The 26,959-nt window shown below is 38.4% G+C and overlaps 1 protein-coding gene across 1 annotated transcript; it reads left to right on the top strand.

Moving 5' to 3' along the window:
- Nucleotides 1-241: 241 nt before the first annotated feature.
- SLC4A5 (solute carrier family 4 member 5) lies at nucleotides 242-26,799 on the top strand. Its single transcript, XM_053464588.1, has 23 exons — nucleotides 242-360; nucleotides 4,783-4,943; nucleotides 6,325-6,480; nucleotides 6,649-6,744; nucleotides 7,242-7,297; nucleotides 8,838-8,995; nucleotides 9,695-9,782; nucleotides 10,904-11,058; nucleotides 11,297-11,434; nucleotides 11,822-11,996; nucleotides 12,294-12,427; nucleotides 12,760-13,031; nucleotides 15,849-15,910; nucleotides 17,424-17,624; nucleotides 18,153-18,266; nucleotides 19,809-19,970; nucleotides 21,270-21,448; nucleotides 21,971-22,043; nucleotides 22,849-22,917; nucleotides 23,330-23,503; nucleotides 23,956-24,111; nucleotides 25,653-25,720; nucleotides 26,585-26,799. The coding sequence occupies exons 1-23, from the start codon at nucleotides 308-310 to the stop codon at nucleotides 26,748-26,750; spliced, it is 3,066 nt and encodes a 1,021-aa protein (XP_053320563.1). The 5' UTR covers nucleotides 242-307; the 3' UTR covers nucleotides 26,751-26,799.
- The last annotated feature ends 160 nt before the right edge of the window (nucleotides 26,800-26,959 follow it).

Below are 26,959 nucleotides of genomic sequence, written 5' to 3'. Positions count from 1 at the left end.
ATAAAATCACCTGTGTATGAATTATCCCCACCCTAGAGGACTGTGTCTTCAGGTGATACTGGAACATATGGTGGCATATACCTATTGTGGATATGACTGGTTTTTACTCACATTACAGCTGTGGTTACTGTTGACTGTTCAAAGACCCCTACTTATTGTCCATTTTATGGAAACATAAAAGCTTTCTGAATCCATATGCTGACTCTCCGTGGCATCTTCTCTTGTTTTCTTAGTGTCTCCTGCAGCGGAGCGCCTGCGGTACATCTTAGGAGATGATGAGACCCCAAATCCCACCTTGTTCACAGAGATGGATACCTTGCAGCATGATGGGGATGAACTTGAGTGGAAGGAGACTGCAAGGTAACGAGACACCTTTACATCTATTTGTAAACATGAATATCATCCAAATGATGTTGTTATCGATATCCAGTGGAATAAAATATTGTCTACCTTGACAGAAATTGATATTTTGACCCTCTGCTGACATCCAGTGGATTCCTTTTTACAAATGTTTAGTTTCTTCCATGAAACCTAAATATGAAATATACATCCCAGCCAGAATATTTATATATTTATGTATGTGAATGCTATAAACAGGCTTTTCTAATAATAGGAATTTTGTATTTACTTTGTACCTGCCGTAAAATTATGTATATCGTATTGAACATGCTTTATATATATGTGTGTGTGCGTATCTATGTATCTATATATATATATATATATATATATATATATATATAAAATGTCCCCAGAATGATGGTATGTCCTGATGAAGGCTCTGTATAGGAGAAACGTCAATATGACCTAAACTAAGAAATCTTTTTGCACTTTAATATGAAGTCCTGCTAATGCTCCTATTTTTTCCATGGATATATATAATATATATATATAATAAACTTAAATCGCATATTTGATAAATGTTAACATTATGTGAAGAACTGATCCTTCCATTGATATACACCGTACACATATCACTGCAGTCCTCATGAAAATAGCCAGCGGACAGTAGAGATGCCCACCAGCTGTTTTTGGACTACATTTCCCATGATTCTTAACCCGTAATGGAGAGTTAGGTGACAACTGTTTAGAAAAAGAAAAAAAAAGAAAAAAGGTTAGGGCAGGTCAAATAGAAAAAAGTAAAGAAAAGTTGTAATACGAAGAATTATAAACAGATATGTATTAAAAGTCATAGTTATTTTTTTAATTACAGTGACTGTGGAGCAAAGTAATTAGAGGAGGAGTTAAATCAATAAGTAATTTGTGGCGTCTGAAAACAAATTAGCATACTAATGAAACAAAAGCATACATTCAGTGCTAAAATGGCACAAATCCTGCTTTAAACTGTAATGAAAGTATTAAATGAACCCAGAGAAAGGTTTACTTTATTAAACAGGGAGATTAACAAGTCAAAATCTAAAATCCACAAGGAATTTTCTCTCTAGGACACTTACCCGGCAAGTAATACCTTCTTATTCCCCGTCCAGAATGTCACCCTCAGGAGCTGAGCTTCCATCGGCCTGTCTGACAGCAGACTTCTATATTAGGGGGGTGTTTATGTAGAAGTTATTTGAAACAGGACAAGGAGGACATCATTCGCATACCTTGGAACCCTTGGGGTTTGACCTTGAGTCTCAGGGAGAAGGGGAGATTCTCAGGGTCTGGTGCTGACTTCTTCTCATTCTACTCTGACGTAATTATATATAAGGCTCCCAGTTGGTGCTTTTGCTGCCAGTATGATATGGTTGATATCCCTGCTTGAATGCAGGTGACTGAAATCAGCATATCTTTAAGTAATAACAAGTCAAGCTTTCCAGAAGCACTGGAATTAGAGCCATTTGGTTAACACATTTGGTGATGAGCTACATATAACGTTCACAATGGGCTATTAAAGAGTTAATGTTAGGTATTCAGTATGATTCATTCAGCCAAGTGATCCAGTAACGGGGCCATCTTAAGTCTAATGTGGACCCTGGACAAAGCTATGCTGCTGGGCCCCTGGCATGTACTCTACTGGGCTTAAACTATATCAGATACAAAAAAGTCACAGCTTTGTGTGTATTTAGGGATATTTTACAGATTAATAAAATGAAGCATTTGCATTTGTTATGAACATTCCCAATATTCCAGATATTGCTAGCTGTTATAAATATTATAATATAAATATAAATAGATATTATAAACCAACTAAAATGTATCAAGCTCATGAATGTAATGAAAGTATAATGCACTCACTCAGGAGAGTGAGACTGAATTTCCCTCCCTCACACACAAAATGGGGCATTCCCACAAAGCAGGCAACTTTTGTCTTACCCAATCAGACACATTCATACACACAGTGCAACAGGAAGCACAACCTGTGCTTATTCCCTAGAAAGGAAGTGCTCATGGAACGAACCAATAGCCAGACGCTGGGAGGGGGTGTAGAATGTATTCTCCTCCTCAGTTTTACGTAACTTCCATAGCAGTTTGCCTGCCTCTATTCTTGCACGCAGGGTTCAACCAAGTCATTGAAAGATAATCAATGAGGAAACTGTGCATTGGCCCTTGATGATGTTTGGGCCCTGGGAAGCTGCCCCTTTTTGCCCTCTGGCAAAGACGGCCTAAAGCCCTAATGATATTCGGTTGATAGCACAATTAGGGCATACTTTGTAGATCAAGCTCATATTTGCTGATGGAAATGCATAGAAATGGCCTGGAGTAAATGTATTGTTACTCTAGAAAGCCTAGTGATTGTATGTAGTATTAAAACACACGAAAAGCTTCTTCTACTGGAGAAATGTTTTAACTCAGAGCAGCTTAGAGGAAAATTGCTCCCCTGCCCCATTATCCCCCATTAATACATTATTTTAACTTCCAAATTATCATAAAGAGCCATAATTTTCGATAAATGCAGCCATATTTTTAAGAATATAATAATTTCTCATGAAACCAAAAAAAGAAGTGACAGGTTACGCACATCTGACGAGCTTCACTGAAAAAAGTGTCGTCTACACAGCAAAAAAAAAACACAAAAGTGTCCTCTAATGTGACTGTGTATTTTGTTGGTGTTTTCGGCCTACTCTACCAAACCCTTTTAGAAACGTCATTCCTTGTAGTGATAAATGCTCAAACCTTTCAAACTAATTATTCTTTAATTGAGTAAAATTTCTCCTCATTCATTTTTTTTTCTTTTCTGGAAGGTTTTAATTGTCATGTGACACTAAAAACAGACACTGACAGGTTGCCATAGAAACTGAATTCTTTTTTTTTAAGTGCTATCCAATTAACCCCTCATAGAAAATAATAACATGTCAGCTCTGTGAAGGTTTATTTGTTTGGCACAGTAGAAAGAGCAATTCATGTTTTGTGGAACAGCTCCTTTACTGTAATAGAGCAGTGATTTAACCCTTTTGTATTCCAATCAAGTGTGGAACACATTGCCACACCGTGCTAACAAGAAGTATGTCATGATATTGTATTCATATAGTGTTTTCTTATTTGAAAGGGGGGGGCAAAAAAGTCAGAAACCATAACACCGAATGAGAACAGCCATGAATTGTTTAGTGGGATTAGGATTATGTTGCTACTTGGTGCCTCTGCTTAGAAATTAGTTTTCTGAGAAAAAAAGTTTCTTCAGCCCCTCAATCGTTGCTAGTCCTATAATAATCCATAATGCAAGTCACGCAATTTCTACAAATCGGGAACGAGAAAAACAATTTTAGCAGGATTAGCATTGTATGAAGAAATTGGTCATATTCTCCCCAGGATGCAGATTAGTTGGGTGGCTGCACAGGCCTCGATTCCATATTACTATTAAAATCCTTATTGTTTACAACATAATACAGATCGAAGTACTCTTCTTAATGGTAACTAAGCTCAATTACGTGCAAATCTAAACACACTTGACTTTTCATTTAGGATATGTTATATACCGGGGTTATTCAGCACAGACATTGCTCCAGGCCTCTTTCAATGGTGCAAGCTGTGTAGTAATTGACAGTGAACGAGCACTATACAGTTTTTCACTGGTTGTGACCCATATAGAATTTTCTGTTCTAAGCCAGTTTTGAGTGAGAACATCAGGTTGATCGTTTCACACCGTCAGTCAATTCAATGTGTATTGCAGCTTTCCATGGAAAAATGAATGAAAAGGAAACTCAAAGTTTTCCCCAAGATGAGTCTTGATGAAGTCCACATTCAGGCCTAGACTAGGCTTAAGCCTAGGGCAGCAGCTTCAGGGCTCTTCTGCCGCTGGTCAGTGGACTGGTTACAAGACAAATCTCTGATGTCTCCAACTGGCCCGTTTACACTATGGAGTCAACACAGCCTCCATAGCACTTTACTGGGGGCCACACACCTTTCAGAGATTGGGCATCAGGATACGACATCATCGTATCCCGGCACTCAGCAAAGAATATGGTGGCAGTAGTGACTGAATACCTTACTAACCAGAAATTAACTAGGAAAAGTAATGATAGATGTATTAAAGGAGGGGGTCATCTAACTAAAACTTGAGAATAGACCCATATCATTCACACATTTTCCCTTTTACTATTAAATAAAATGATATACTGTATATAGTGTAAAGGGACTTAAAAAAAACTTATGTTTTTAGTTAATGTTCATATAACATATGGTATACATATATTAATGGTAAAACATATTTAAAATATCTAGCTTCTGTAAACTAGTTTAGGAAACATCACTTTGAATTGTATAAGATTTTATAAAATGATATTCACTTTAGACTGTTCAACTTGTGCTCTTTCTTTTCAAGTTTTTGACGTCTTTGTCATTGTGCAGGTGGATAAAGTTTGAAGAGAAGGTGGAAGAGGGAGGAGAAAGGTGGAGCAAGCCACATGTATCTACTCTGTCTTTGCATAGTCTATTTGAGCTAAGGACGTGTCTCCAGACGGGAACTGTCATGTTGGATTTAGATGGCTTTTCTCTACCACAGATTGTAGGTATGAATCAAGCTACTTTACCCTGAAGACTTCCAGGGTTGCAAAAACTGTTTGTTTTGGAAAAAAGGAGAACCGAGGGCAGGACAACCTTAAAATAGAGCCTAAAACTACGTATATATGACATATTACCCTTTAAAATATGGTTCACTAATTTCCGTGAAATCGTAATAATCAGTTTGCATAATATCTCACATATTTAGTGTGTGTGGAATATTTCCAGCATGTACGCCTGCCTTAAGAACTTTCACCTCCACTGCCACACGAAGGCTTTAAAACACCTTTGCCTGCTTTTGATGAAGCAAAGTTTTTTTGCTTTTCATTTGCAAAACGCCCCTGGAATTCTTGGAAAGCACTTTAAACGTTTCTTCCTTCAGTAATGTTTTACCCACGGACCTGATCACCAACGGTTAGGCCACCATCAATGGGAACAGTCTTTCCCCATATGGGGAGGCTATACCCATCTGAGGTCCAGCCAATGAAGGGGCACTGGGGTCCTACATTGGTGTAAACCCAAACATCATCACCCTGAATGTCCATACATTATTTTCAAGGTAACGGCTGTGTGGGAGAATGCTTTATTTATGGAGAGTCTCAGGAAAGAAGGAATGAACACCTTGGGGATTGACATCATAGACAGGTCGAGGGACTGATGTTGATATTGGCGGACTATGCCAGTCCTAAAATCAACATATTTTTAAACAGAAGCATATTTGGCATCTATGAAATGACCCTTTAAATGTTAACTTTTTAAAAATCATTAAATGAAAAGTGGTCAAATGAAGACACAAAGCCTAGTTTTCTGCAAAAGTCACAAAGAGACCAATCTGACCGCAATATTTAAATAGTCAAAGGATTAATTTATCACTTCCAGTGCACATAATACAATATTTCTGTTTGTTGGAATTGTTTGTCTTGTGTTAATTATAATAACAGCTGTTATTAGGAACAAAATACACATCAGATATAAATGAACAGGCGCATAATGTGCTGCCCACAATTCATCTGTTTTGTCCTATATTCCTAACAAAGTGTAACATGGGATTGATCAGATTAAAAAATAATAGTGGGCATAATATTTTATATAGAGCACAATACCATTACGGGTTGTGAATTACCCATGCTTTTCTATGTGGTGTGAGAAACATGAATGTTACTTTAGGGTAGTTCTACAACCTTTATTAGATTGTAGGGTACAGGGTGCTGGGTTTCCACCCTTTATAAAGTAGTCCATAGAGAGGCCCTGTTGTGATAGGATGACATATTTGACATGGTTTTGTGGGAAAGGTCCATTTGTGAGACTGTTCGTTGAGCATAGATTAGCCGTAACCCTAACAACTTTGACTTATATTAAGGTAAACCTATGCCAATATTTCTTCTATAGATGACATCATTGAGAAGCAGGTAGAGGATGGAATGCTAAAGCCAGAACTCAGGGAGAAAATAAGTCATGTCCTGCTGAGAAAACATAGGCACCAAACCAAGAAGCCCATCCATAGGTCACTGGCAGACATCGGAAAGTCTGTCTCTTCCAGCACAAGTGAGTGAATTACATGATTGCAGTAGATCCTGCAAACAGTTCAAGTAGTTTTAGTTTAAAGGTAACATATATTTATGAAAGACTTGAATAAGAATATTATTTTCAATCTTTCATGTTAAAGACAGAAACACCTTTGTGGTGCATCAATGTATTTTTTGTTTCTTCTAGACCGCATTCCAGTTCCAAGCGCTCCTGTTGGAAGTCAGTTTCATCGCTCCACAGAAGACCTAAGAGTGAGACAGAGTTCAAACTATGGAAGACTGCGTAAGTTTCATTGTTTCATGAGTAGCAGCTCTATGAAGATGATATCAAGTGTGTGAGATTTGTTTATTATATATGTTATGCATTCTATGTAAAAGAGAAACATCCTGGTACTGTATAACATTTAAGGAAAGACAAGAGAAGCCTTTGTGCATACTAAGAAGTGTTCGCATTACTGTATGCTTTGTGTGTATGCTACCGGATCCCATAATTTGTGCTGTCATTGTGAGAGGTAGATCTCTCTGCTTTAAAGATCCCCTTACTGTGAGCTATTTGTGCAAGAGAACCATATCCAAACTGTCTACCATCTTTTTAAAAGGGGGCTCCTATTGCTTCTTGTTCACATGTATTCTGGCAGTCTAAGAGAGGGGATAAAAGTTGCTCAGTATATTTGTTTATCACAACAAATATACTTTGTTATAGAATGCTTTATGTTGTTGTGATTTATAGTAACGTTAAGTTACACATTGTTACAGTCCAGATTCATTGTTTCTCTCTAGGTCATGCTCAGAGCAGGAGTATGAATGACATTTCAGACGCGCCAAGTTCAGACCAGGTAATAAGTCCAAAATCCATTGGGAATTATTAGGAGTATTTATTCTTTTATTAGTTGTAACGCAGGGAAGTAATCATCATATTCTATACACCAAATATTCATTTTTGTAAAACTAATCTTCATTCCTTCTTCATTCATTTTCCTTATGAAAGGAAAATCCTTTGTACTGTATATGCTATATTCTGCTACATACACCACTGACACTTATTTGATACTACAACTCCTTATGTTCTACCTGAAGAACAGGCTCCATCGCTGTAAAATTGTATTTTCTTCTCCACATTTTCATAGAAACACACTTGCCAGTAACTAATAAGAATATTAAATTAAAGGTTGCATGACAACAAAGGTGGCATTTCTTTAGCCTACAAGGTACAATCGTTATTTACAAAGGACTTCAACAGGAGAAGCATGACATCTAGTGATCTACTTACCTTGTCCTGGTAATAGGGAGGATTTTGCACCATTGTCAAGCTCCCGAGATTCTGGGTGTTCCACTAGTCCTAGTGCCGAAAGTGTCCTGGTTGTGCCTCACGCTTACAATACATACTACCAGTGATCTTTATGAGCAGTAAGATTTGTATAAGCCATACAGCCCCCTCTACTGACAGATCCCCAGTTTATACACAGTATATTCGAATTTCATGGTGAGAATTCATTTTGTTTGTTATCGTCTTTGTGAGACTAAAAGGATCTACACTAGGCTGTTTCCTTAACAGCAACTTTATGTATTCCCAGCAAGGCATCTTTACAGAATGTTTATGAAATCATGGAATATCTCTTGTTGTAGATTAGAACTATGGTGTTAGTTATTGTCTTTATAACTTAAAAAAAAACATGCTTTTTTAATTAAACTATTTAAATAAAATGATTCTTCTTCTCTTTAATGACTTACGTGATTGCATCAACAGCTGACATTTATACTACTATACTATGCTATACTACTCCACCTTTAAATTTGCGACAGATAATGTCTCTTTAAAGTAAAATCCCTGCTGGTCTGTTTGTAGTGACAGAAATACATACAGTATGTTTATTATATATTCGTTGGCAGGGGAAACTTCTTGCTGACATGTTATAGAAATTGTTGTACCTGCAGTTATGTAATTCCTAAACAATCAGTGCTTTTAAACACTATTACACGCAATGCACATGCCTGTTACATATCAGACCAGTTTGTCCGCAGCTCTTGGACAGTACTGACATCAGTTGACTAATAATACTATAGCTTATGGATGATGAAATGCATGCAGGGGTTGTGTGTCATTGAGAATGTTTTTACATATATGTAAATTCATGAAACAATGCCAGAAAAGACTCAGATTAGGAACAAATTTATTTAAAAGGCAATGCCAAAATGGTATGAAAAGCTATTAATTTTGTATAACTCCAATGGCACTTAGAGGGTTAGTTTATGAAGCATGTATATTTGCCGAAATTTGCTGAAAAAGTTGATTTTTATTTAGCCTGTTCATTACATCGGTTCACAAAATTACCACTGACTTTACAAGCTGTAAATATCACTCCATACCCTTTCCAGCTCAGGAATAAATTTATTAAGAAGATTCCCCGGGATGCAGAGGCATCCAATGTATTGGTTGGAGAAGTGGATTTTTTGGACAAACCATTTGTTGCGTTTGTTCGGCTGGTCCAGTCTATAATGCTCGGAGGGGTCACGGAGGTCCCTGTGCCCACTAGGTAAGTTTAAAGAATTTCAATGATATGTCCAATATAGCCATTCTGACCATATAGTTTACCCACTTTTTAACCTAATGTAAACCCTCAGGCCTTACTGGGTAATTTGCGTTGTCATACATTCAAAATTATATATTATGCCTGCCTCACACTATTAAATTATACATATTTACCTGTACTACCATAACATTTTGTATACAAGACATCAAACTGCAACATTACCTAATCAACGCATCATATTACACTAAAAATTAATTAATTATCATCTACTGCGCTTTTAATACATGTATGTCAAGAACTGTAGGAAAAATGTTAGAACCAGAGATCATAATTTATAACTAGGATCAGAGGGCTCGATGTAATGTAAGAGAGTTTTACTTTACTGAGAAGGTAGTAGATAGATAGAACAGTCTCTTAGCAGAAGTGGTAGAAGCTAATACGTTGATGGAATGTAAATACGCCTGGGGTCAGCTTAAAGCTATCATGACTCTATGACAAGACCAAAAACTGATTAAAGTTTGAGTCATTACATCAGGAAAAATGGGCAGACTATATGGTCCGAAAGAGGCTGATCTGTTGTGGAATTCTATGTTTCTATGTAATGATAATCAGTGTTTCTAGTAGAAGAGCATGTGAATAGTTTTTTTAGATCATACCTTGAATCAGTTAAATTCTATTTTTTGTATCAACTCTTTCCACCAGGTTCCTGTTTATTTTGTTGGGTCCTCTGGGAAAAGCCAAATCTTACACTGAGATCGGAAGAGCAATTGCAACCCTAATGGTTGACGATGTAAGTAATTATTATTAGTTATTACTTATATTTATGATACAGTATTCATAATATATATCGTATGGTTATGACTAGGATTACCTCTCTGACATCACTAAATTATTATTTTGTAACATTATTTATTTGATTTTAACATTCAATATCAACTGGTGAGATTTTCATTGATTGATATTCAGCGAGTGCTTACGAGCTGGCAAAAATACGTGTTTGCGGCAGCAAAACTCCACAAAATTCCAACTCACAAGTTTACTAAAGCAAACGCACATAAGCTCTTGCAAAAAAAAAAAAAAAAAACAATTTGCATGCACTTTACGTTCAGGCGAGGCGAGCGTATGCATGAAAAAAAATGCAGGCATTCGCACGCCCTCACAAACAACTTACTGATAAGTGAATATGTCACTTGTTTTGTGAGTGTTAGCTTGCAAGGGCATGTGACTAAACTTGAGTCAGCTGACCACTCGACTTGTTAGTGAACAGACCCATTTGACTTTAATATACTTTATGAATTTCCAATCCCAGTGAGCTTCTACTGTAGTTGAAATCACAGATCTGTAAACTCTGCCTTTAGTGACTAAATCATATTATATCAAATACTTTTTTTTAATTCAATTTCTACCATAACCCTACATAGTCCTCTGTATACCTGGACACTTTGCTACTCAGTGGAGGCTTAACGTCACTGAAAAATACAAAAATAACAGCAAACATAAATAATATAAGAGTTGAAAAAATTAAATGCAAAAAAGCATTTATTTAATATATTATTTAAAAGTAAATTATAAGTAACGTGTAAACACAAACAGGGTAATCCCTTCTCATTAACTTTGGCTCACTCCTCTGATGTTCGCATATCCTGTAAGGATAATTAAGTCCAAAAGTGGTGGTCACAGTGATCCAGTCAACAAGTCCAGTCCAGAAGAAACAAAGAAGCCACAACAATAAGTGAAAACATACAGAAAAAAGGGCCTAGAACACATATGAAAAATCAAAGAACTGCTTACTCCCCGCTAAATACTGTGCTCCAGCCTTTTTTACATATTGTTATGAAGATGCCTCAAAGCATTGAACAAATTCTCATCGGATTATTTGCATAATCTAGCTTTTTTATGTGTTTCCTCCAGCTGTTTAGCGATGTTGCTTACAAAGCAAGAGATAGGGAGGACCTTATCGCAGGAATTGATGAGTTCCTGGATGAAGTAATTGTTCTACCTCCTGGTGAATGGGATCCAACCATTCGAATAGAGCCTCCCAAGAAAATCCCATCAGCTGATCAGAGGTAGGTACTGCGTGCAAAGCCGTTTCACACCTGTACACCTGTTGCAAAATATATATATAAGAATCTGTCTTAAAAAGCCAAACTGTGGTGGTAAATTAAATAACTGATCCCCACGAAAACGTTATCCTAAGATGTGATGACATATAGTGTGTATATGTGTGTGTGTGCGTGTAAATATATAATATATATGTAATCATGTTTCTTGGTATTATATATAAATCTCTTATTTTCTTAATAGAAAATCTGTGTTCTCTGTAAATGAGGCTGGACAAATGAATGGTTCAGCTGGAGGTGGGGGGAGTGGTGGTGGAGGAAGTGAAGATGGAGAGATGCCTTCTGCCCATGAAGTTGGAGAAGAGCTGGCATGGACTGGGAGGTGAGTAGAGATAACATTAATTTCCATTTTTTTCTGTTAATACCCGTTTACTTCAGTTCCTGTTACTAAAGGGTTAAATGATGCTTTCCAGACTTCTTAGTACCCTGATGGAAAAGCAAGGAAGGGTGAAAATATTATGTTGTCGTTGACATCAACCTTTGTTAAACTGCTAGAAAATAAACCTCACCTGAAAGTGGGTTTTTATGTAATGTTGATTTTTCTCTTCAAATGCGTACATGTCATTTTATCCATGTTAAAGTTACTTTTTTATGTTTGTTCATTGAAAATTCACATCGCAGATCATTCATTTTAGAGTCACTTTTTGTGTATTCCACACTTTCAGAGTTCAAGAATTCTGTAGACCACCATCTTCTATTTTCCCCGCAGATTCTGTGGTGGGCTGTATCTCGATATTAAGAGGAAGCTGCCCTGGTTTCTGAGTGATTTCTACGAAGCTTTCCATATCCAGTCAATTTCTGCCATTCTCTTCATCTACCTCGGGTGTATAACTAATGCCATAACATTTGGGGGCCTGCTTGGAGATGCCACAGACAACTACCAGGTACGTAGCGTTGCAAAAGGCTCTCGGTGTATGTAAGTCTAACCAGTATATTTGTTCTGATAAAATGTAGCACCTTAGTGCATTCAGACTCTTTCCTTTTCTCTTCACTCTCTCTCTACCTATGGCTCTGTTTATAATAATAACATCTGATCAATGATTCCCTATAAGATTTTAAGCTTTTGGCTTGCTTCATAGGGTTATTATTGATCCAGCGTTGATGTTTTTATGGTTAAATACAGGCTAGGTGGCTACTCTACCTTTATGGCTCAACCCTAACTGCACCGCTTTGAATTTCAGGGTGTAATGGAGAGCTTTCTTGGTACGGCAATGACAGGCTCAGTGTTTTGTCTCTTTGCCGGCCAACCTCTTATTATCCTAAGCAGCACTGGGCCAATCCTCATCTTTGAGAAGCTTCTCTTTGATTTCAGCAAGTAAGTATTTTCTAGCAACCCTAGAAAAGCCAGCTTCTTTTTCCTAAAGCAAATCACCTCTAATTTATTTTCTCCCAGCCACCATCGCTTGGAATTTCTACCGTAACCTTCACAGCCTCAGACATTTTAAACATAGTTTCCAGTATGGACAACAGGCCACAAGCTGAAATTTCAATTAACAAGTTAACTATATTAACTAACTTATTATAAAATAAAAAAAGAAGAAGAAAATAGATATGTGCTTGAAAGTATATAGCATGTCATCGTTTTTTTGTCTGTCTATGTTGCATCTTATTAGTATAGTTACTAATAGTATTTAAACCTCTTTGTAGGAGTAATGATATAGATTACATGGAGTTCCGTCTGTGGATCGGTCTCCACTCAGCCCTTCAGTGCCTTATTTTGGTCGCCACTGATGCCAGCTTCATTATAAAGTATATAACACGGTTTACAGAGGAGGGATTCTCAACGCTTATAAGCTTCATCTTCATCTATGATGCCATCAAAAAGATGATTGGGGCCTTCAAGTACTACCCCATCAATTCTGACTTCAAACCGGACTACGTTACCTTGTACAGATGCGAGTGTGTGGCTCCTGACCCAGGTGAGTGGAAACATATGGGGATACGTTGGCTGCTGTTTTATTTTGTATATATAGAAGCGGGAAATGATGATCAATACACAGAGGTGGAAAGTATCAATATCTTCAGTGCACGCACCATTAGTTGGAGCGTTATTTACTAAAGTATTTACAAGAGTGATTTCCATGCAACAGATGAATGATACAGTCAGAAAGTGAAGCAAATAATTCATATACATCATTCATGTATATTTCAGAATGAGTACATCATTTTTCAGAGGCCTTAATTTTACAGTAGGCTGTTTTGTTCGAGTAATGTTGGAAAAATTTACTTTATTGAGAAGATAGAAGCCAGTGGAACAGCCTCCTTGCAGAAATGGTAGAAGGTTAATGTAGAGAGGGAGTCCAGACATCCCTACTCTCCTGGGAAGTGTGGGGGGTCTCACGCATTTTAATAGTGGGTCCCGGGCCCCTGCAAACTGCAACAGACATCCCTGAAATAGAGCAAGTGCGAAAGAGACCATTGAACGCTCTCTCCTGCTCCCTCTCAGGTGTGCTTGTGCTCTAGTCTTCCTCTGTGGCGCGTCCTGATTGGTCTCTTTGTGCTAACGAACCTTTAAGCCCACCTACCGACAAAACTGAGAGAGTTTTTAGCACAAGAGAGACCAATCAGGTCACGCGCTGTGTCACTCGCTCTCCTGGTTTCTCCAGAGCCCATCTAAAAAAGAGGAGGACCAGGGCACAGGGCACCGGAGGACCATCATACATGTTTGGTGGCAGGAGGTCAGGGGCCGGTAAAGCCACTTCCCTGAAATTATTTTTTTCTTGTTGGGATGTCTGGGAATCTAAACATGCATGTCATGGGGTAGTCATAAATCTGCCCCTAAAAAAGGCAAGACCATGGTCCAAAACTTGCTCATCAAGAAAGATGAGCAAATTTGATTTGCCAAATGGTTACATTTTACATTTTTATGTTTCTTGCCACAACAATCTCTGGTCCTGCCAAACTGCAGGTAGGTGGGACATAAACAATGTCATGGAACATACAAGAAGTGGGCGAAACTACTAAAACGAACGCATAGTCTGCCATATGGGGAACCCTAACCTGTTTGTGCACCTAGAATCAGTCTACCTAGGAACAATAAAATAATATATAAATAATTATCTATAACTGATTTTGTTTAACAATAAAACATTTTACTTTATTTTAATCAATATATGTCCTGCTTAGCCTTCAAGGGTTACCAAAACAATTAAAATCCTCCTAAATTAACTGAAATCACAGAAAGTAGCTTACCCTTTAGCACCAGTGGAAAGTGAGCAAATAGTTGTTAATAGAGCCAAAAGGTTCGAAAGGTACTTTGCCCTCCTAAACCCTTGTACATATTATTTATTTATTTTTACTTTTTTTGACCTGCAGTTCCAGATATGGCCACATGAGGGTAGTCAAGGTTTAATGCAATCAGGCTATAGGTCTGTTTATGTATGACATAAGCTTTAATTGTATAATGCTCCTAAAAATGAAATTTTAGATGCACCTTAGTGCAGTCATATTCTCAGAGATTTCCCTGTGATTGGATCTCTCGTTTGTTCCTCATGTGGCCTTTCTATGGGGTTTATTCACTAAATGGAAAGGTGGCAGAGTTTTGGTCTAACCCCAGTTGGATTCTGCTGCAGTAAGATCAGGGCTGACATCATCTGTTGAATTATACATTATACAGGGCCGGCTCAGCCCCAATTGCTGAAAAAATATGCCTGTGTTGGCCCTTCATAATGAATAGTAAAGTGACACGGTTAAAACCACAAGTCTCTTTTTAGTGAATACACCCCAATATGTACCCATTGTTGGTAGGTGATGGAATGTGTAGGATGGAACATACACAGATATGCATTTGGCTGGACTTATAACACATGCTGATAGTGCCAGCGTGCCTGTCAGTGTCAAAGGATCAACTCTATGATGCATCCATTTGAAAATATTTACAAGTTGTAGACAAAGAGAGGAAGTACAAGACGGTAGAATTTCTGGGCTAGTTTTGCCTAATATGAAGATATCTCGATGGAAATCTTCCCCATTAGCCAACATCCTTCTCAGAAGCGCTATAGTTTACCACGTCCGAGAGTCTAGTCAATGTTTGTCACTTCAGCCGCTCCTGATCCTGAACTCCCGTTAAGCCAGGCTAATTAAAGCCCCATGCGCCCATGATCATAATGGACGTTTTCAGGAACCAGAATAATAGTGGATACCTGTCCCCTAAAGAACAGTGTTGTGAATTCTTGTTGAGAGAGACTATTGTAACTGATATCTGCCACATTTCTTCTTATTTCTTGCATATCTCTTCCTGTCCTTTTCACCAAGTGAGTATTAATGTGAAGTATGTAATGGTCGCCTCTCGTTTATCTGTGTCTGTACTGAGTGGTTTGTGTTGAAGCCTGTTTAGACTGGTGTACATGGTCTGGTGTGTGTATAGGGCTAGTGGGATACTGGTGTGTGATGGGTGCAGCTCTGTAAATACTGCAATGTTTGTATTGATAAGACTCCGCATTCTCATCCATAACACTATTGCTCATACATTTTTGAAGCAAATATTTTAATTTCCCCAAATCTTACCTTGTAGAGATATGTATGACTTTACTACATTTTATAGCACCTACATGATTATTCCTCCTCATTGAAGGGGGGGCTAAAAAATCAATGTATATGCAAGTACTTACATATGCATTGTTCAAAATTGAAAATAAACATGTACTTACCTTAGGCTGCAGAGCTTATAAGGAAATATCAAACTGTGTTTAGCCCTATGAGCAGATCTATAAAGAAAACTATCTCTGTTTTTGCAGTGAATGTGACTTTATTCAATGCTTCAGCTCCATTTGCACCAAACAACACTAACATCTCTTTGGTAAGTAATGTACGGTGGCAATATTGTGTTCTAACCTGGTCATCATTTGTGTCCATTGCATTCAGACATAAGGAAAGCCACAGATGTCTGGCTACTTTCCTAGTAAATTGTTTCCTTTCCTCCATCCTTAATTATAGTGTAACTTGGAGTGTCAATTATAAATGAAGCTCTAAAAAAAATGTTCAAGACCTGTCTGTACCACCTCTAACGTACAAGCCATTCATTTACACTATAGTTTTAAATCACATCACTCTCCTGTAGTTTTGGAGAATATTTCTATCAGTTTTTCCACACCAAGCATTGAAAAAAACCCACAGTCCATCATGTAACACATACATACATGCTTCTAAAGTTATAAAATGTTTATAAAGTCGGAATTTCTACCAAAAAAAATAAAATGGAACGCCTTTTAGGTGATGTTTGTCGTGTTAAAGGATCCAACTAAATAAGGTATGATAATGATTAGAACACAATGGTGATGTTTTTTTAGAAGGTTTAACATATTTCAAAGAAAAAAATCCAGAGATGGTAAAAGCCATCCACATCCCCTATCCAAGGCTTTCATAAGACTGGGTGTTCAGCTAAAAAATTAGCTCATTCAAAAGTAAATTATTGAGAGCGAATGGATATGGACATAAAGGCAACCGAATAACATGTTTCTTGCCTCAGATGTCACCTAATCATTGGCTGGCTAAAGAATAGACACTAGACATTTACAAAAAACGTTACAATTAGTAAGAATGAGACATGCGTGTGTAACACTTCCCGTCTGGTAAAGAGAGGGTTAACATATATCAATGAGAGACATGTGCAAGGAAACAAGCAACAAAAAATGTAATACATTCAAGTGAGACAGAAATACTTAAGGACAAATCCACAATAAGCTGTAACCCTAAAATAGTAGAAAAGAATACTATAAAACTAGACTACCATAATATGAAAAATACTATAATAAACCGTAGGGTTTATAGCCTTTGCCTTTTAGCAAGTATTATGAGACAAAAAGTACTGGGATCATTTAAAGGGCTTGTCCAGCAAAGGATAATGAATAGAAAACAAATAAGACACTTAGTAACTTTTAATGATAAATACGTTGGTTGATGTCCCGTATGATTATGACATCCGAGGCGGTTGCCTTTCTGTCCGTATCCCATCACTCAATAAGTTACAATGAAATGAAGCTCATTTTTAGCTGAACTCTTACGGTATCCTTGGGTAAGGCCTGTGGATGGCTTTTACCTTCTGTGGATTTTTTCTTTGCCTCCTTTGTTGAAGTGGCTGCTTCATGTAACAAGCCTGGATCTACTGATTGCATTACATACCCGAGTGAAGGGTGAGTGCTGCTATGCGTTTATTGCTGCTTATACTGGGCTTTTCTCCAGTGACATATTGTATCAAGTAACGTATTTCAGTTCGTCGTCGCTTGGTGGTTTCTAGGTATAGGAAATAAAGGAAGAGATCAGCTCTGTTCTGAAAATATTTTGGTTATTATCTTCCCTACATGAATTCCAAGTACAATGCCATGAACAATACAGCTTTGGACTGGAGTCAGCTGAGCATGAAGGAGTGTCTGAAATATGGCGGCAGCCTTCTTGGTAACTCGTGTAACTATGTGCCCGACCTAGCGCTCATGTCCTTCATACTATTCTTCGGAACCTACTCCATGACCTTGACACTGAAGAAGTTCAAATTCAGTCGTTACTTTCCCACTAAGGTAATAAAAAAACAACTCAATTATAAAAATCTCTTCCAAACAGATTGTTGGTGATGGTTGTCTAAACAAAGATGTGCCAGGTCACCAGTGTCTAGAGCGGTGTGGTGTGAACTTTAATTCCCATGTGGCTGTTATGTATGTTTAATGTCACCCATGTTCTGTGCATGCTGCAGTTATACATGGTGCAGCTGAAGACGACAATAATGTCGTTAAGCTTCTACTAACAAAGAAATAGATTGTACTTATTACATTTAATGGAAAGATCAAAGTATGAATCTTTTATACTTTTATACATTTTATATACTTTTATACATTTAGCCTCAGCGATGCATCTGGGTTCTATTCAGTTGTCATATACTGTGTGTAAGGTTGTGTTTTAGGTTGACCAACAAAAGATATGGCGTCTTTTAACTTGTGTTTAGTATGATGCAGACTTCAACTTCAAATCCAAGTCCCTGTTGCTTGCCAGAGAGCCTCTTGTCTCCAAAACCATCCTTTGACCTCTGTGTTCTCCCTGTTTCCCCACAGCTGCGTGCCCTGGTGGCTGATTTTTCCATTGTCATCGTTATCCTAGTCTTCTGTGGTGTGGATGCATATTTTGAGTTGGAGACACCAAAATTGCATGTTCCTAGTAATATAAAGGTCAGCCCTAGTGTATTCCTCCCATCTTTCTATCCTCTTTTATTTCATCTATAGAGACTAGCAGCATGCATTGTTGTTAACCAATGGTCGCCATATATGTCAATGCTATCCACGTTACGAAAGCTTTTAGGAATCTATAAGCATCCTAGTAGACTGCACACCCATACAGTTGTGCCATTCCATTCAAGTTCAATACATTTGTGATCATAAGATGTTCTCAGGCCAGGAATGACTTAAGTTCATTTTTCATGTTGTTAAGGCAGGATAGGAGAGCTTCTTATAATATTTATACCCTCTGCCAGTTCATATTTAAACCAAGATGTTTTAAAATATAGGACACGCAGAGAAAAGCATGGAGGAGGATGACCCATTTGAAAAATACATATATAATGCTAGCAGCATATTCATGTTACATATGTATATTCAGGACATGCAGAGTGTTTTCGTTATTTATATGTTAATGCTTGTTAACCTGCTTCTTAAACCTGTCCTCCTTCTCTCTTCTACATGCTGCCTTCTTAGCTGCGTAAACTTATTAGTGACTTCTCAATCTTCATGTCCATTCTAATCTTTGTTGGTCTTGACATACTCTGTGGATTAAATACTCCCAAACTGCATGTGCCTACTGAATTTAAGGTAAAGAAGGATTCATTGTGATGATGCAAGCTGGGTGCATCTAGCTTTTCATTCATTTGCATGATAGTATATTGGAGTATAGATGGTGCATCAATCAGTTAATTGTCTGCTATTGGGAGAACACTTGGAATCATTAAAGAAAAAGTTATATTTTAAGATGATATAGTGCTCGACACAAAGAAACATTTGGCTACTGACACCATGGGTCATGATGGAAGCCTATGGGAACCTTTAAAAGAGCAGTGCTTCTGTTGATTAGTAACAATACAGTTTAGTAACATTACTGCTGTACTCATTTATTAGTGATATAGTACCATTATAACCTGATGTCATAAAGACTGAGCAACCCCTAGAATTTGGTGGGAACCAAGCTTTGTGCTAAGAACAGACCAGGACTAGAACCCAGTGTAATAAGAGTAGTCTACCTTTAGAACCAAATGTATCAAAGGTGCTGTTCCACAAAACATTAAACACACTCTTTAGCAGTCAAGGAGCTGAAACGCAACCAAACCAAAAAAACAAACAATTAGGAGCTCCTTTCAAAAAATATGAATGATGCAAACATTTTACTTGAATAACATGTTATTTATAGGACTTGGTTGGGCACTCAATGGGTCTAAGAATGGTATTTCTATTGCTGTGTTTAGTTAAAAAGTTGTTAAAATTACAACACCTTTTAAGATCTCTGTTAACTAATGTAATAAGGACTGATAACCACACTCTAGGAGTGTGACGTGCGTTATGCTTATCCATAATTGCATAATTTGGATGGAACGTTTCCAAAGACCCATATTTTTACTCCAAGTGTTTAATTGATTTAACAGTTTATTTTTTAATGTTGTGATTCATTCCTTGAGATGTTGTATTTAACTTGACCTAATCTCGGATGTCTTCTCCTCGCATAAGCCCACACGCCCTGATCGCGGATGGTTTGTATTCCCCTTTGGTAAGAATCCTTGGTGGATTTACCTCGCCAGTGCGCTACCTGCCTTGTTGGTGACAATCCTGATCTTCATGGATGAACAGATTACAGCGGTCATAGTCAACAGAAAGGAGCACAAACTGAGGGTATGATTCTTTGCCCAGAGCAAAAAGTATGTTTAACCAAAGTCATGGCAGTCCAGTGGCCTTCGCCAGAGAATAGGCCAACTATATAAAGTGCCTGAGTTAAAGGTTCACAATATGTTTTTTTGCAATAAATAACCATCTTTATACTGTCTGTTTTCCAAAACAAAAGCCAAGGGAATTCTGCTCACATCTTTACATGGCGCTGTGAGGGGCAAACTTTTTCCAATTTTTAAAATGTGTGGGTTGAACGAAAGGTCGGAGTCAAGGGTGACACCAAGACAGCGTGCATGAGGAGACGGGGAGATGATAGCACCATTAACATTGAGGAAAACTGATGGGGGAATCTTAGCGTTGGAGGGAAGATGAGAAGTTCGGTTTTGGAGAGACTGAGTTTCAGGAAATGTGCAGACATCCAGGTCCAGAGACAGAGGCGAGACAGTTAGTTACACGATCTAAGAAAGAGAGAGAGATCAGGAGAGGATAGATAGATATGGGTGTCATCGGCATACAGGTGGTATTGGGAGCCAAAGGATGAGATTAGTTTGCCAAGGGAGGAAGTGTAAGGAGAGAACAGAAGGGGTCCTAGAACAGAGCCTTGGGGTACCCCCACTGAGAGGGGGAGGGGAGGTGTTACTGGAGACAGAGACGCTGAAGGTACGATCAGAGAGGTAGGAAGTGAGCCATGAGAGAGCGGTATCACGGAGACCAAGAGCATGAAGAGTTTGAAGGAGAAGAGGGTGGTCCGCAGTGTCAAAAGCAGCAGAGAGGTCCAGTAGGATTAGCATTGAGTAGTGGCCCTTGGATTTATAGCATAAAGTAGTGGCCCTTGGATATCTAACTACTTTACCTTTTTCCAGGGTTTGATGAATGCATATTACAAAGTACTTTAATATGCACTCTTTGTTCAGGAGGCTGCCGGGGACACTTGAGCGTCCCTTAAATGCATGAGTAATTGTTATAATTATTGGTAGTTATTAAAATAAATTATGTTTAGAATGTATTATGCATTGCCCTTATTGCAATTGGGTTGTAATTATGTAACCCTTTTTGTTTAGGCAGGTAATTTAATCGTAAACCATGTGCCATTCACCTCCATTAAAACCAGTTAACAAATAAAGGGTCATTGAATCCTTTATTATTAATCGGCTTAGTTAGAAACACCTAACTCACCCTATAATAGTTTGCGTTCAATGGAGACCTGCCTTGGTAGGAACGACAGGGATGAGCTCCTCTGAGTATATCTTTAGATTCCTCGGCAGAAGTCTAATGGCTCTGTTTTCCCTAACTTTTCTGCTGCAGAAAGCCTGCGGCTACCACCTGGACCTCTTCTGGGTGGGGGTTCTGCTGGCTGTTTGCTCCTTCATGGGACTGCCGTGGTATGTAGCAGCCACCGTAATCTCCATCGCACACATTGACAGCTTGAAGATGGAGACAGAGACCAGCGCTCCTGGGGAGCAGCCGCAATTTCTGGGTGTAAGGTAGGCACTCGCGGTACATACAATGCTTTGCTTACAAACTGAGACTTAACGGATTTATTGGAGATTTTTACCATTTGATTTACGACACATACATCCCACGGAGGCACATACTTACCCTTTGATCTAGGTCCATTTACCAAAGGCACATAGGGGTGCGGTGCACAGGACCCCCAAGTATGTCTGCTCATGGGGCCGTTTCAGTACTCTGCTAATGCTAGTATATTTTGGTGAATGTATTAAGTTGATTTAATCAAACATAGACTTTGACAGCAGATTAGAACCATTCAGAGCATCCAGTCTTCTCATTGTTGCTGCCATAACTAAAACCGTAATTGGTCCCTGGACTTGTCTTACCTTAGCCATATTATCATTATTATTATTATTATTATTATATTTTATTTATATAGCCACATACCTGTCCCATGCATATTTTATTTCCACTTCTGCTGTAATGCTTGTTTTCAGTTTAAAAATGGAAGAAGCCAAATTAACGTTCGTCTATTGTATTTTTGTATTTATCAGGGAACAGAGAGTAACCGGGATTATAGTGTTTGTCCTGACTGGGATCTCTGTCTTTCTGGCTCCTGTATTGAAGGTATAATAACACTGCACATTGCAAGAAAGTTGATATAAAACATAACACAACAAAGGAAATGTACATTTTTGGATTTTTTTGTAATATGCTTTTGCTTTTCCAATGATGCCTAAGGTAGTACAACAGGCGGTGTTGGATTGCTTTGCGTGTTGTTGTGTGTGCATTTAATACTACATAAATCACATGTACACACAGGCTGGCTCTTTCATATCAAATTACCAACATCATCTAGCCCTGTTTTGCAAATGTGCAATGTTTTTTGTAGTTTGACATGCTTAAAGCAGAGGTGCCAAAATATCAGGATTTCATAATTCATAGCAGATGAAGAAAAAAATGTATGCTAATTGGAGAGTTACATGTTAATTAGCAAAATCGTTTAACCGTGGCCACATTCCGGCTTGTCCTACCTTGAATGGACTGGAGCATTTTTGTACCTCCCAACATATGAAGTAGACAAAGAGGTACACTTGATATATATATATATATTGATATATAATTTATTGACATACCCACCAGACATTCTGCGCTTCTAGAAATGACTAGAGGAAAATGGGATTTGGATCCCTCCTTCGAAGGACACTTAGGACATATGCATTGTAGATAACTTTGATCCAAATACACGACCAGCTCATCTAAAGATATTTGCCTGTCCACTACCTTAATCTCTACTTGTCATGTTCGTACGCAAGACTTCTCAAGGGCTGTCCCTTGTTAGGGAAAACTCTAAAGCGACAGGTTAATTCCTCCTCCCGCCTATCCCTCCTTAACTATTATTACTGAAGCCTTTTGTGATATTTTTCCCTAGTATATTCCTATGCCGGTCCTCTATGGCGTCTTTCTGTACATGGGAGTGGCGTCACTTAATGGAATTCAGGTGAGACAACCTAACCTTTCCTCTACAAATTAATTATTTTGAGTTCATGAGAAAATTTAATACTCCAACATTTGAAGGATGTGTGTTCTGCGCTGTTTATTTGGGTGGGCAACTGTGAATTCACCTCATGCCAGAATTCCATTCATAGTTGGCCATATTGGGTACTTCAGCTATTGGATGAGATTGCTGGGAGCTGTAGTTGATCAACATCTAGAGACCTGACAAATGAATAGTAAAATAACTGGCTGTAGATCAGTTTCAGATCCCCTTATTGTAAGCAATTAGCTCCTGCACTGCAAGAATTATAGGTTCAATAGTTTGTTAGATTGTTGAGACTCCATGCATACCTGCCATTAAACATTAGATTTTGTTTCTAGCTGGACTTGACTTGTGTTGTCCTCTTCTTTTCCAGTTCTGGGATCGCTGTAAACTCTTCTTGATGCCAGCAAAGCACCAGCCAGACTATGCATATCTTCGGCACGTACCACTACGGCGAGTCCATCTTTTCACTCTTGTTCAGATAGTCTGCCTTGCAGTTCTGTGGATACTGAAGTCTACGGTAGCAGCAATCATTTTCCCAGTTATGGTGAGGATAATGTGTTGAAAAAAAGTAAAATTAACCATTAATAAGTTAATATAATGGTTCAGAAGGTTCTAAATTGAATATCATTGGTGCAGTGGTGTGGAGGCAAGTAATAATTTTCCATGGGCTCCTTTATTTAAGGCTAGAACTTTAACTCTTTTATTCAAGCACTTCTACATAGGTCACCAGGAGTAGAATAAGATGCCAGTAGGCCCCCCCGTGACCTCGCAAGAGAATGTATTGTCATCCTTCTGGTAGATTATTTGCTACTAGGCATTTGTGTGCACACCATCTATCTTACTTTAGAAGCATAGATGTGGTTTAAATGGTTCTTGATTCATTAACAAAAGTGGTCTGAGGTTTCAGGGTCTTTTGTACAGTATGTGGAGATGTATCGTTGATAGCATTGTACATGTGGAGTGGACATGCACTGAGTTATGTTTTTTCTTCTGGAGATTCTCGGTCTTATAATGGTTAGGAAAATGCTGGACTGGGTGTTCAGCCAGCATGATCTCGCTTGGTTGGATGATATTTTGCCAGAAAAAGACAAGAAAAAGCAGGAAGACAAGACCAAGAAGAAGAAAGGCAAAGAAGACGCAGACAGTGATGAGGTAAAAGACATACACCACACATGGAGACTGAATAATGGAGTTAATGGTGCCCACATTCATGTATAGAGAAGCCATAAGGATGTGGAGTGAAGATATATACAGTACTGTGCAAAATTGTTAGGCAAGTGTGAAACAATTTTGTAAATTAAGCATGCTTTCAAAACAGACATGTTAATAGTTTATTTTTATCTTTAAACATAATGCATCTAAATCAAACCAATATTTAGTGTGACTACCCTTTGCCTTAAAAACAGCATCAATTCATCTAGGTAGATTTTAAGAAACCTTGTCAGGTGGATTGTCAAACATTGTTGGGCAGACTGGATGGGCCTAATGGTTCTTATCTGCCGTCACGTGTTTTCTATCCGTCACTATGTTTCTATCTTGGAGCGCTAACCACAGTTCTTCTGTGGATTTAGGCAGCGTCAGTTTCTTCCCGCTCTTTGTCCCAGACAGACTTGATGATGTTGAGGTCAGGGACCGTACCACCACTTCCAGGACTCCTTGTTCTTATACTGAATTAAGTTCTTAATGACTTTGGCTGTATGTTTGGGTCATTGATGTGCTGTAGAATAAATTTGGGGCCGATCAGATGCCTCCCTGATGGTATTGCATGATGGATAAGTATCTGCCTGTACATTGAGGAGACCATTAATTCTGACCGAATGCCCAACTCCATTTGCAGAAATGAAGCCCTAAACTTGCAAGGAATTTCCACCATGCTTTAATGTTGCCTGCAAACACTCATTCTTGTACCGTTCTCCAGCCCTCCGGTGAACAGACTGCATTTTGGAGATCTTCCCATTGCAAAGGCATTTAAGCATGATGTGTTGCATGTGTTTCCTTTGCCAAACACTCCATCCTCAACATTGCCCATACTTTGTGCTTTTTACAAAGATCTTAGACAGAGCATCTGGAAACCTTGAAATTTCTACCTGGGAGAGACCTTGCTGATGCAGTATAACTTCCTTGTGTCTTGTTGCTTTGCTCAGCCTTGCCATGATGTATGACTTTTGACATTAAACTGTCTTCAGCAACTTCATCTTGTTAGTGAGTTTGGCTGTTCCTCATCCAGTTTTCTTCATCACCCAGTTTTCTTCCTATGCTGTTTTAAAGGCAAAGGCTGGTCACACCCAATATTGGTTTGATTTAGATATTTCTCTCTTGTTCACTCTCTTTACATTGTGTTAAATGATGCAAATACTACTAACATGTCTATTTTCCAAAGCTTACTTTACTGCATTGTTTCTCACCTGCCCAAAACTTTTGCATAGTATTAATATATAAATATTATATTATTTGGAGCCATCATATACATCCTGTGGGTGAGTCTTTAAAATGTAGTTCTTTTAAACTACTTACTAATACTAATCTTTATTGTCTGCTTAGCATATCAATTGAAATCACTTTTTAAATTGTCGGAACTAAGATGTGACTCTGCTGCAACGCTTGAAAGGTGTTTTTTTTTATCAATGTAGAAGCCAACTGAATGGTGCTGCTGTTATGGTGGTATACAAGCTTCATATTTGTTTCCATTGCAGGATAGAGGCTGCCATTCTGGTGCTTTAAATTCAGACTCCTCTGCCAATGGGTCTGATGTGGACCGCAGGTGGGTAACCACTCTAGTGTATAATCTGTGTGTCTCTCTCCCTTAATATTAGCAGTCACCTTTAATCTATATGTCACGTGAAGTGTAGTGTCCCTCATAGATTTCTTAAGTTAGGGAAAATAAATTAAACACATACTCTGAGATCTGTATGGAATAAAGAAAAAATGAATATTTATCAAGGAATAACCTGCTTGTGCTAACAGCAAGAAACACAAAGCATGTTTGGGATATCAGTGTGCCTAGCCTTGTCTAACGTAAATCTTTGAAGTGAGAAGATACTCCTTCCTCATTGTCACATAAACAATCTGATCTCCACCCCATTCTTGCTAATGGAGGAGGTAGAATCTGTAGTGCAAAATCTGTGCCTCCATGACACTTTACCACAACTGCTGGAATCTGGTGCTGTCTGATGAAGCACAGCATGGGACATGACACCTTATCCCACCGGTTCCTCAGAGACAACACTCTTGGAGTGGTGAGAGAGATATTACTGGTGTTGGTTTGGGCCGATGTCTGATACTCCTGTAATGCCCATGACTGGAACCCAACAGGCTCACTGGCCACCATAACCAGGGCTTCACTGCAGACTTGGGCCTGGGCAGCAATTCAGGGAGTCTATTATTATTATTATTATCCTTTATTTATATAGTGGCAACAATCTACCCAGCGCTTAATACAATACATATATTCAAGGGGTCTGACAAGACGAGAATTGACAGACTAAGACAAACCGATACATTGGGTGGAGAAAGCCCGGCTCGCAAGCTTACAATCTTGTCTAGCCCTGCAAGTTGTTCTGGTGCTTATGTAACGTTACACACGTAAACAACTTAAATTGCCGTTGTGTCTTCCTTCTCTTTGCAGCATTACACTGCACCTGAAGATCTCGTGCCCGTCCTCACCCGCCATCAGCTACCCCAGAAGCACAACGAGTGCCGTCCCTCAAGTGAAAATTGAGATTGATTCTGAATACGAAGACTCAGACGTAGACAAAAATCCTCGTGACAGGGGCAGTGAAACTACTTTATAGTTTTAGCTTTTAACTTTTTTGAATGTCTGATGGGATGCACGTTGCAAAACAGGCCATTATGAGACAAAACAGGTTAATATCCTGTATGCCATGAAAAAAAATTATGCAATGAAGTCTGGCTTTAAAGTAGGTAGGTAGGTACCTATAGGTCCTATAAATTTAGGAGGTATCTGACTTCTAACTGCCCCTGACTTAAGAATAAAGTCAAT

This window comes from Spea bombifrons, chromosome 4 (genome assembly GCF_027358695.1).
Source record: "Spea bombifrons isolate aSpeBom1 chromosome 4, aSpeBom1.2.pri, whole genome shotgun sequence".
Classification (NCBI taxonomy): Eukaryota; Metazoa; Chordata; class Amphibia; order Anura; family Pelobatidae; genus Spea; species Spea bombifrons.
Note: the sequence above shows the minus strand (reverse complement) of the source record. Positions and strands in the feature narration are given on the sequence as shown.

Excerpts from the sequence above, each read along its gene's own strand:
- SLC4A5 (XM_053464588.1), top strand. The coding sequence starts at position 308 with ATGGATACCTTGCAGCATGATGGGGATGAACTTGAGTGGAAGGAGACT. Across the intron at positions 12,428-12,759 it reads CTTCTCTTTGATTTCAGCAA|GAGTAATGATATAGATTACA; the intron begins GTAAGTATTTTC and ends ACCTCTTTGTAG. Across the intron at positions 13,032-15,848 it reads GTGTGTGGCTCCTGACCCAG|TGAATGTGACTTTATTCAAT; the intron begins GTGAGTGGAAAC and ends CTGTTTTTGCAG.